Here is a 12,140-nt window from a genome sequence, read left to right on the forward strand (position 1 = left end):
ATGGAACATTGTAACACAAGACAAATTCTCATTTTAAGGAGGAAAAGCAGCACAGAGTGCTTTAGTTTTTCCCTCCTGTTATGTCACCAAAAAAGCAGCAACCCACTGCTTGAGGAGACATTGTTCTTTCAACACGTAGAAAGACAAAAGGTGCGTTTCCTACGTAATAAAAAGAAGCAAAGATGTATGAAGAAGGTTGTTAAAAGCACAGGGGGCATGTTTGTTCTTTTTTTTCCCCTCCCTCCAGTAACTGCTACACTTCAAGTCCATAAAACACACTTGCAGAGGGCCAGACAAGCTGCTTCCTAATCATCTCAAAAAAGTGTGTCTAGTCAGTCATTCATTAGCAGTGGGCAGATTCAGAAAAAAAAAGGCAGTTTACAGAGCTAATGTAATGCCAATCTTTGCAAAGGTTAAAAGCATCCAAGCTGCTGTCCTGTTTATCCTATCCTAATTCAAGATACTGTATTAGAACATAATCTGATTTTATGGTAAATACAGTTGCAAAGGTCTATATAAAATACCACAGATTTGTGAAATACCTGTTGGGGTTTTTTGGGGGGGCTGGTGGTGGGGTGTGTGTTATTTTTTTGGTTTTGGGGTTTTTTTTTCCCCCAGATCTGCTTTTATACACCGTTAATCCAACACATAGATGAAAATCACTGAGCTGGGACTTACCTAGTACATGTAAAACAAGAAACCAGAAGATGCAAGACAATGCCTTAAGGGGAACAGAATTATTCTTAAAAGACACTATTCAGAAAATAGCATGAGAGAAAGTCATTTAAAGGCGATTTATGAACCAAATGGTGCTTGGTCATGGGCTAAAAACCCAGCAGCTGTGGGGCAAACTGATGTTGCAGAACAAAATTAAGTTCTTATTACTGTGTTCTAGAAGTAATTTATAGAGCTGTAGAAAACAGCAGAAAACAGTTAGGGCAGAATAGATAACCAAAAAGCACTGGTACCAGTCACACAGATTCTCTTGACCTGAACAGGCTGTACAAACAAGTGAAAGGATTAGTCCCTTTTCTTTCTGAAGCAGCAGCTCAGATTTCTGACCCTTTGTGATGCATACTGGTGGTGTTTTAGCAGATGGGAACTTCTGCCTCTACATTTCAGGTACCTATCACATGCCAACAGGTATGTATTTGAAATAAATACCAGTATATCCCTCAAAATTAAGTGGAGGAAAAAGATTTTTATAACAAATATTTAGGAACACTCAAAACCAGAAGTGTTACCGTCAAAGTTCTCACTTCCAAAGGATCTCAAGGGAAGTTTACAAGCTTTATGAATAGAAAGACCAAGGGCCTTTCTTAGCTGTTTAGCTATCTGGCAGATGCTAATAAAACAGTAATAGTCATGCTTAGCACTATGAAGTCTACGGCAAATATGGATCAAGTCAGCCAGGAATCTCCAACAACAGAGATGGTCTACTGAAGGCAGAACTAAGGCAAAGCAAGCAATACATGAGATTTAAGAAACTGAAATCTTTAGCATTTCTCACTTCTCCAGGAAAGTGAATCAGGGGAACAGGAGTCACATGTTTCATTTACATCAGACATACATTTGAGAGAGTCATACCCTTAGAAGGCTAGAAGTGGTTTGGTTAAACTATCTCAAAAGGCATACTAGTGTAACAATCTTTTCTTATTTAAATGTTTTTAATCTTAAGATCAATTAAAATCATCTCTGGTTCAAAAAAACCAGAATCCCGAACATATTGCATCTGTGCGTCTCAAAAGTTTGACACAGTTTTTGCTATTTAGTACCCAATACTACACAGTGAGCACAGAGTCCTCTCTGGGGATTGCTATACTTACACTGCATCTACCAGCTAGGGTTTTTTTTTCATATATATATACATATATATAAAATATATTACTTATAGTCAACTTTCAAGTGAGTAGTCACAGAAGTATTTGACTTACTCCTACCAATAAAAAATAAGTTAAATGAAAAATTAAGAACAAAATTTTCTGTTAAGACCAAAAGCAAACAAAGCTTATAACTCAATTTCGTTTAAACAACTGTAAACAATATGCATTTTTGTAATATTGCTAAGTTGGGAGAGTTGTCTTTTAAAAAAAACAAAAAAACCCAAACAACAACAAAAAACCACCCACCCACCCCCCCCCCCCAAAACCTGCTCTAACAAGGAACTAGTGTTCTGCCTTCCAAACATCTGTGTTTAATCCATGTAGAATTTGGAAACAAGATGTCAGGCCTTTAGAAGTAAAGGCAAAGATGTTTTCCTTTATTACAGTATTTAAAGGCTATCACTTAAGTGTTTTTTTAATAGCTTGTAATTTATATAATAAAAAAAGTATTTGTACAAAGATGCAGTTTCTTTTTAAAAAAGCAGATCAGTTGACTGTTTCATACTTTAATGTATAAACCAAAACATATGAAAGCTATAAAAACATTAATGTGTGCCATGTATTAAACATGTAGCCTCGTATTTTAATGCTTACATGTGTAGATTAAAAAAATTATCACAATGGAAATTTTACTTTCAATTATCATAAACAGACCAAAATACGGAGTAGAAACAGGTCATTTATGAAACTTGACAATTAGCATCACTTACTCTCTCAAACATCAGCTGGGCTTCAAGTTGTACATCATAAGCGTAAGCTCACATTCTACCAATGGAAGCGTTACAAAATGCGTTAAGAGAAAATACTGCCAGTAAATGAATGTCTTAGTCTATTTTTTATTTAGTAATTTGTATTTTTTTTTTAAAAGACAGTTTGAATTGGTTTTATAGGGTTGGGTTTTTTTGCTGTTCTGCTATCAAAGGTCTTTTTAAAACTGTTCTGTGAAAAAGTCACATTACAACTAAACAAAAAGACAAATAATAACAGACCAGCTGTTTTTTACATTTTGATAATCATAATTCCCCAATGCTGTACTTCCTCTCTGCATAGGGAAATTGGGTTTTTTTGGCACATTAAGGATAAAAAAGTCAAAAACTGAATCAAAGTTTACAAACCTCCAATTATAAGTTAGTAGTTACAAGGAAGAAAGCCAGACATCAATGCCATGGCAAAATTACAAACAAAAAACCACACAAACAACATAGGGAAAAGGTTTTCCAATGATCAATATCATCAGAGCCTTCTAGCTGAAACAAAATACATCTATTATTGTTCAAACCATAATTGGATTGCTAGGAATCTTATCTGAAGTCCTATTGTGCTCTTACTTACAGTGTGTAAATCCTCACTAAATGGCAAGGAGGCTTTGATGAACACATTTCACATTGTATAATTTTTTCTTAATCTCAAGTTTTAATGCAGATACTTAAAGTTATCTGTAAAGTCCTGTAAACTCTGGCTGCTTTCCAGTAGTCTGTACCAATTGTTCCTTAAGCACCACTTCACTTCGAGTAGTGTTTCACACTGTGGTATCTCCAAAGTCCTTGTTCCAGCGAATATACGCTTCCAGGGTCTGAGGGCTCAAACTGCGCTTTATCTTCTTCAAAGACTCAGTGAAATCTGAGAGTTTGATATTTCTCATCTAAACAAAAAGTGAAAGACATCAGGATCACAAAGTGGTTTATGTACTTCAGTTTATTCAAGAAGTACTTCAGTATTCACTTTTAACGAAACATATTCTGCGAGTGCTTCATCTTGATATAAGAAAGAAATTTTTTAAAGTGAGAACAGTCAGTCACTGGACCAACCTCCCCAGGGACGTGGTAGAGTCCCCATCGCTGGAGGTTTTCAAGATGCGACTGGGCAGGGTGCTAGATCATCTCATTTAGGCTCCCTTTCCCACAAAAGGTTGGGCCAGATGATCTTTCAAGGTCCCTTCCAACCTGGGCTGTTCTATGATTCTATGACCTGATGCAAGAGTCTTGTAATTTAAGACTGTCAGTATTTACAATTTTTAATAAACTAACATTTGGTAATCATAATGTCTGCCTTGTTATTTAATAGGAAGTAATAACAATCTCATGGGCTATTTCACTAGGTGGTGCAAGCTGGTGCGTAAGAGGGCACAGAATTGAGTAAAGAGTAAGACATGGGATTTGTTAACACATTAACGGCATACCTCTGCATACCAGGAGAGTAAGGCACTGAAAGTTCCCACCCTTACCACAGCTGTATTCAGAGCATAGTATGCTGTCAGCCAAGTAATCCCAATTAACTAACCTCTCTGATACAACACATGCCTTTCAGTTGTTTGCTGAGGACATGATTATAAGGAGACATTTCCCATATAGAGAAATGCCCAGACATGATGGGAGATAACCAAAGTGTGTGGAATAAGCAGTCTCATTATTAAAGGAGAAGTTAACATTACAACTGGAGAAGATTCTCCATGTTTCTTTGGGACTAGTGTTTATAGACTACTGGAGGTACACTTGCATTCACAGCAAATTATCACAGATGTTCTCATCTTCCTACAACAAATGCTTTCAGCTTACCATAGCCTTAGCCATGATCTCAGGCTAAACACAGAAAGCAACAGGGGAATTAAGTTTTGCTTCATTTTCCCCTACATAATGGTGACATGCACACACATTTGAACAGAAACTTTTACACGCAGGACCAACCTATTCCTTTTCTTTTGATGTTTACAGATGCAGTTTGCGGTGAGGAACTTACTTAATCTAATTTTTTTTTTTCCTTTATGATGGTCCATGTGAATGAATGTAAGTATTACACATATATACAAACAAATCTGTTTTAAAATCCCTCAGAGGTTCTCCCTAAGATGACTTCCTTTACGTAAAGATTGGCGGGGGGGGGCCATGGAAATAAAATAAATCATTTGATATAATACTTCTGGGAACGTTTTGGGCGAGTAACACTGTGAGAAAATAAAAGCCAGGCCTCTGACATCATCTGATAGGTAACAGATCAAGTTGCAGTTCAGTGCGAAGGAAAAGATAGGACAGTCAGCTGAAACTAAGAACAGCAGAAACTTACTATTGGAAAAAGAGGTGCTTTTAAGCCTGATAACCAACAAACTACACAAAGAACCTCAGACATCTGAGGACAGATTTTCTTCTCGATCACTATTTGTAAAGACTTTTCTTCAGTGAAGAAGTAATCAATAAGGGTAATATCCCCCCTAAATTATGCTAGGTATTTTGTATGATACTTTGTGTAAATAAAGGGACCTTAAAAGTTTCCGGTGAGCATGCATTCTCTTCAAAGGGGAAAATACAAGTGCTGGAACAGCATACCTCACTGGCAGACATGTTCTTCACCTGTTCCGGTTTTAATTCTGTAAAAATAAAAGAAGATCAGTGAGTTTCATAAGAAAACTTTAATCACTTATGATAACTAAAGCATGTTAAAAGCACTTTTATTCTGAAAAAACCTCACAGCTGAAAATGATACCTCTCTGCCTCAATGTAATCTCCTGTACAGAAAAGCGCATGGTGTTTTCACCTCCTTATTCCCCATTTATCAGCTCCTCAGCCAGGCTGCTCCCACACTCAATCACTGCAGATACAGTACAAAGTGGTAGCAGAACTACTTCCTTCTTTCTAAAGTACGGGGAACAGTATACAAGCGTAACAGAGCTGCCTTCCCCGATATTATTCCTGGTACCTACAACCCCCCTACCCCTCAAACATGCACAATTTTCAGTAAACAGAAAAGTACCCTCAGCCAAGAATACAGAATAAGAATCAGGCAGGGCACACAGGAGTGCTTCTTGCCCTTGCAGTACTGGTGGGATCTAATCACTCCTGTATCCTTCGCCATTTTACTTTTTTATTACTTGCAATACTGTTATGATATCAACATACTACATCAAACTTTTTGCTCTGAGGGTGCAAGAAAAAGAATCTAGGCAGAATTGACAGGGCTGACATTAAAAAAAAAATTGAAAAAGAAATTGTTTTATATGGAAACCAGGAGCAGGTGGAAGCAATAGGTTGCACAACATTTCATGGTGTCTTCTCAAAACGGACTTGCATGTGAAATGATTTATCAGCAAAGTAAAGCCTGCATACATTATTAATTCAACCACTTTAAATAAATATACTCAAAGTCTTAAGAAACATGATGTCTCTTGCGAGAGCTATTTAATGCAGTGCTGTTTTCCCAGTTACTACGCAAGATTTTGGAAGATGTGACTTACAATCTCAACAGCTGAAAGTAAGTGGGTGAAAAGCCATTACTTTCCAGCAGCTGCTTTCAGAGAGATAGTGCACTAGCAAAACTACATGCTATAGGATTTGTGACTCAATTAGAAAAATTAATAAAACAAACACACCCACAAAAAATGCACAGACCTCTCCTCCCTATAAATCATTTAAGAGAGTTGCAACAACTTTTATTTACACATAATAGGCTGATATTACAGAACACTTCCGCTCTGGCTGTGTTTAGTACCTTTCTGTCAGGTAGGATGATATATTGGCAAACAGAAAACCAACATCAAATCTTCACAATCTTTTCTTCCCAAATTCCCACTACTGATCTCCACTAAACAAGATCATCCCCTGCAGATATGGCTACTGAACACATAATAGCTAGCTAGTAAAACAGAACAAAGGTGGGGGGGGTGTTAGGGTTGGGTTTTTTGGTTTGTTTTTTTTTTTTGAAAAAGTATTCACTTTGCATTAAAAATGTATTTTTTCAAAGTTGGAAATGTCAGAGGAAGAGCAAATACAGGTAAAACTCTACTTGAGTCACAATTGTAATCTGGATCACAATTCAACATTAAGAAGATTTAAAAATTAAAAAAGCTATGCCATTTAAATCGTATCTAAAAATACACTCAAAACACAAAATTGCTTCTGTTTCGGCATTGCCTTCCTTTAGACTTGAAAGAGATCTGCCCACTTTGTAAGACAAGTAATGCAGTCAGAGACTGCTATTCAAGTAGTAATTTAAATGCAACAGAACTGATACCAGCCTAGGAAAGATACACTAGTTAAAAATGCCACAAATCTGTGAAAAACACTTCACCCCACTTTCCTCTTAAGACACAAAAATTGTCTGTTTCACATGGTGAGCTATTGAAGGGTTTTTTCTAAGATAAATCTTACAAAGATGCTATTATGAGGAAAAGACCAAAATCCAATCTAAAAAGTTTAATTTCAGAGGTTTAAGAGTTATAAAGATGTAGCAAAACATAATAATATCTCTAATATCAAGGGCACTGAGTTTTTTCAAAACCGAAATAAAAAGCTATGCATCTTACCTCGAATAGGGCCCAGCGCTGCATCCTTTGCTAATGCAGTTAAATCACTTCCAGAGTATCCATCTGTCATTCTTTATCGAAGGAAAAAGTGGGGGAAGAAGGAAGAAAAAAAAAACAAAAAACAAAAAACCAAAACTTGCTTCAAACCATCTGATTTTAATTGCACATTAAAGTGTTTCTTAATCAGAAGTACTATTTTGATGTTGTTTTGCAAGTTTAATAAATCAGAAGTGCACTCAACATAAATGATCAACATAAGTTTTTTCCAGAATAAGTACAGATGTTCAAGTCCCAAATAACATGCGACAAAAAGCAAAGATACCAACCAACTAGGATTTGTAGATGAAAACTAATCTCAAGCACGTTTACTATTTCTCTTACAGGAATGCCCTACCACTAGTTTGTCATCATTTGTCATAGATAAATATAAAACCAAAACCTCAACTGTCATCCAAATCCTTAGAAGCACAAGGAGGGGTGGGAATCAAACCCAAGGACCCAATCTCTATGGGAGCTTTTCCAGAATTAGACTTCCAAGTTAACCAATTAAATACTTTGCAGATTAAAGGCCTCCACTGAACCAGGAAGCCACCAATACATATTCCAAACATAAGTGAAAAGAAGTAGTAAGGGCTGCCTAGTGAAAAAACTTAAAACAAAAGAAAAAAATCCACCCAGCTTGTAGAGCAGTGGCTGGCTGTAACAAGAGCTTCACAGCTCAGTCTTTTGGAGATAATGAATTTTGTTATAGTTTATAGAAAAAGTTGCAGAGGAGCAAAGGAACACAAAATCATGAAGGAGGTTAAATACCTATATCTCTTTCAAAACAAAGAAAGATGGCAGATGAAGCCAACAGGACCCTCAGCTTTTATATTTTGGCTAAACCATTTTAAAAAAGTGTACTTAAGATGCATTTGTAATTTGGTTCATAAATTTGCAGTTAGAATCCAAGACACTATCTTTTTCCTCCAGTTAGCTATTACTGCAGCCTAAATATGGCCTGAGCAAGCATCCTGAAAGTGCAGAGAGAATTTATTCAGTTGGATTATACATCACAATTTCTGTAATGTTACTAATGCTAAAATGCTGAAAAATGCTACATCCAGGAGTGTACTCAGCTCCTGTGTACTACCACAAACAGAAACAGAGATTGAAGTATTTATATCCACTTGTGTATTTTTGATATCTCGCACTCAGTTTTCACTCCTTCCCGCCCTAGGTGCTTTACCTATTTTTGAGTCTAACTTCCTTCACACCTATTACATTTGATTTCTGAGGGTGACAAACAGCAGTACTGTGTCAATCTTCATGATGAAAAACATGAAACAACTTCATAACAGGAATGGCACTTAACCCACATGTTCCAAATCAAATATGAAATTGATAAGAATCTAAAATTATCCAGTGCTTGCTCTGCTATGTTGGTAATACCTTCAACAAACCTAGCAATGGACAAGCAAAGAAAAATTGCTTTTGATTTGAAATGCATGCCAAGTGTGAAAGGTACTGCCTTTTTGCATCAGAGAGGAGGGCTGGACTCCCTGGGGGACAGGTGGAGAGAAGCATCCCCCTCCCTCCTCCTCAGAAAGAAAAGCGCTGATGAGCATGTTTCAACAACAGAAACCCAGCTAGGTGGTGTAGGGAAAAAACAAGCACAGATATAGATATCTCTACCTTCATACAGCCTGACAGGAGACCATTTTCCCAAAATGCATGCAATTCATTCTTAGCAAGTGCTGTCACTAGCTGATGATTTACATTAGTTACATCTGAATGAATGCAGTAGATGAGTATATTTATTTAGTATAGTTACAAAATACTTACCTAGCTAGTTGTGCCAACTCTTTTTGGGTCAATGGACTTCCTTGCTTGCTTAGAAGATTTTTTAGCAAAATCAATCTTGTCTGAAAAGAATATATATTTATCAGATGTAAAACTCTTTTTCACAGTACACTTAAAATTCTGTTGCAACAACAAAATGACATGTTTGTCAGGTTAGCTTTTGTGCTCCACTAGTTTAAACTTGCCTATAGTACTTTTGTGATGAGACTCTACACTATAATCTCTTCAGGGGAAGAGATAGGGCTTTGGTAATAATGAGATCAAGGGTCAAACTGAGTCAAGAATAACACAGTAGAATCCTCATCAAAACCCCCATCTGCTGTTGAGCAGAAAAACATTACTTTAAGAAAGCTACTTTCATTTTTTGCAATAAACACTCTTCTCCAGCCAACCAAAATGTGCTCCTGCAAGCCCTACTTCAGACTTGTCCATGCCTGCCAATATGTAAGCAACACCTCACTAGCCAAGAAATACTGAGTAGCTAGCACCAGATTTGCTACTAGCACATAAAAAGAAAAATGCAACAATTTAAGATAGTTGCCAGAATTAAAGCGCAGTGTATATGTCCAAGCTGGGCCAGAAGTTAATTCACAGAATTGTAATTATCCACCAGGGCAAGTTAAGAGTAATCTATGAAATATTTTTTTATTCTCTGTTTTAATAAAATTGATCTTAAAATGAAGAAAATGCATGGAAACCAATACTTACTTCCTCATTTGGTAAAGACACATATACCCGTTTGGTGAATCGTCTAGAAAAAAAACCCCAAAACATGTATACATATACACACACATTTTTGTAACTTTTTAGCACGTACACATACAGATCTAACATTTGGTTTGATAAAGGTCAAAATTTCACTTACTTCATCAAATTCTAGGGAGTAGAACTACAGATTTAAAAAGGCAAAAAACAAACAACATGCATGAGCCACTGGTGTCACCTTACTCTTACTGAAGTTACGAAGCTCCCCCCAGAGAATAAATACTCAAAAGGTATAAATATCATTGACTACCAGCAACAAAATGAAGCATCTATTCACTGTGCACAAGAAGTCTTTGGAATCATTAAAAATGTATTTTATTTGTTCACAGTGCTGACATGCCTATTTTTCTCAGTCAAGAACAAAAAGAGAAGCAAGTACGAGAACTTGTAGCAAGAGAGTCCTAAGGCAAATCTACAGCAAGATCTGTAATTGCATGGGACATGAGAAGTCCAATATTCAGGGAGAAGAAATACTGGATTTCACTGTTCAAATTTCTTCCTTTGTTCTCCCGTTAAGATCCAAATAATAAAAAAGCAGTATATAAGATGCAAGAGGGTTATAAAATGCTGACTTGGTCTCAACAGGTATTGCTGTTTTAGACAATTCCAAGGCCATCATGCTTGTGCAGATGTATCCCAAAAGAGAAGAGATAGGCACCTCTTTGAGAGGTTAAATAATTTAACCTTGCCAAACAGCTTTTGCTACTTATTCCAAAACTTAAAACAGCCAAGACACTAAGTAGCAAAACCTGCTCTTCCTAATGAACATCATATTATTGTATTCAAACAAAGGAAGAGACATTTTGATACCTGAGAACAGCATCATCAAGCTCCTGTGGCCTGTTTGTTGCTCCCATCACAAGTATTCTGTCCTCTCCAGAAGACTGCACCTATATAATGTAGGAAGACAAGACAGCTTTCAGTTTATCTCAAGTAGTAGTACAACTAAACCAGTTAGAGACTTGCCGTGCATTCAGCACACTGATGGGATCTTACTGTATATGCTTTTTTTTCCCCATGCAGTTAGCTTTAAAACATTCTTTAGATAAATGTGAAGTCAAACTACGAAAAAGTAAAAAGGAAAAGAAGGAATGTAAACACAGGACACTATGCCCAAAGTTATGTTGCTTGAAAAGAGTCTTGCAAGAGCACAAACTTTGCTGTGGAATTGCATGTTACAATGCTGGAGACAACTGAGACTACAAAAGCACTCAGAAGTTTAGTCATCTAGAGATAATTATGTTTAAAAAGCTAGAGACTTTCTGCTGTTGTGGGTTTTAACACCAAACATTGTTCTGAAGCCTACAGAGAAAGACAGAATCAAAACTTTAGACTAAGATACAGCCAGAACCACTAAATAAGATCAGAGATTCATCTAATACGGGTCTCACAAGACGCCAGTAATCAAAACGAGAAGCTGTTCAATTGTACACAGACACAGTAATTTTCCCTCCAACTCAATTGCAAGACTTGATTTTTCACCCAAGAATAGGGAGACTTAGAGTTTCCAGACTCAGAGAAAACATTTGAGTATCAGAGACATGTTATTACTCACCTAGTGTCCAATCCTTCATATACTTAAGTTCACTACTGCCTGAGTCCAAAAAGTTCCACAAGAATATTGTATGATATAGTTACATCTTGATCTGAAATTTGCTAACTTACTAATTATGTTTAATTTTCCCCTTTTCATTTTAAAAGAAAACTCTGTGTGTAATAATTTCTGCATATTGGTGTCACATTGCATTATTTGTCCTGATTCATCTCGCTTTGGAGAAGTTCTTCCTGATATCGCTGTCTCTCTGTACAGTTATCTTCTCCTCCAGTACCTCATTACTATTGCTTCACTACTGTAGCAATATTCCACTGTGCTAGTGGAATATAAACTAAGATTGTTCAATACAAAAAACAGTGCTGTATGACAAAAAAAACGTTCTGATATTCATTTGGTTCCCCCCTAAACTATGAAACCCAGTACCTTTTCCTGGGTACATACATGCTATTAAATTTATTCTTACTGTATCCTGCCACCTCTAAGTCATGATGCCAAGAAAAAATTTATAGCTCAATAAAAAGTGTACTAACAGAAATTAATCCTTCTCATGTGTCAGAGCTGTGTATACCCATGATCTGAACTGGCCTGTTTGAAATCCTCATCCCTCAAGTCTCACCTTACCCCTTGACAGTGAGTGCATGCTTTTGTGACGCATATCCCTTAAAAACCAAAGAGACACTACTTAAAAGCCATTTAATCTTCTTTTACTTTGCCAGAATGAAGAGATGTGCTTCACCAAAACATGGAATTGCAAACAAGGATTCAACTCTGCCTAACCCTCAAGTGTCCCTCTTGCCCTGTA

The 12,140-nt window shown here is 36.6% G+C and overlaps 1 protein-coding gene across 4 annotated transcripts in view; it reads right to left on the reverse strand.

Annotated features, from left to right (window-relative positions):
* Positions 1 to 2,362: 2,362 nt before the first annotated feature.
* The window catches only part of SPAST (spastin), a 36,020-nt gene continuing 26,242 nt past the window's right edge, over positions 2,363 to 12,140 (reverse strand). For all 4 annotated transcript variants that reach the window (XM_059832645.1, XM_059832630.1, XM_059832637.1 and 1 more), the window contains 6 exons: positions 10,594 to 10,673; positions 9,727 to 9,769; positions 9,001 to 9,080; positions 7,177 to 7,247; positions 5,204 to 5,244; positions 2,363 to 3,525 (listed from right to left, as the gene is read on the reverse strand). In XM_059832645.1, the coding sequence (XP_059688628.1) occupies positions 3,403 to 3,525; positions 5,204 to 5,244; positions 7,177 to 7,247; positions 9,001 to 9,080; positions 9,727 to 9,769; positions 10,594 to 10,673 (438 nt within the window). In that variant the 3' untranslated portion in view covers positions 2,363 to 3,402. The remainder of the gene's footprint in view (positions 3,526 to 5,203; positions 5,245 to 7,176; positions 7,248 to 9,000; positions 9,081 to 9,726; positions 9,770 to 10,593; positions 10,674 to 12,140) is intronic.

This window comes from Gavia stellata, chromosome 2, assembly GCF_030936135.1.
Source record: "Gavia stellata isolate bGavSte3 chromosome 2, bGavSte3.hap2, whole genome shotgun sequence".
In the NCBI taxonomy this organism is placed as follows: domain Eukaryota; kingdom Metazoa; phylum Chordata; class Aves; order Gaviiformes; family Gaviidae; genus Gavia; species Gavia stellata.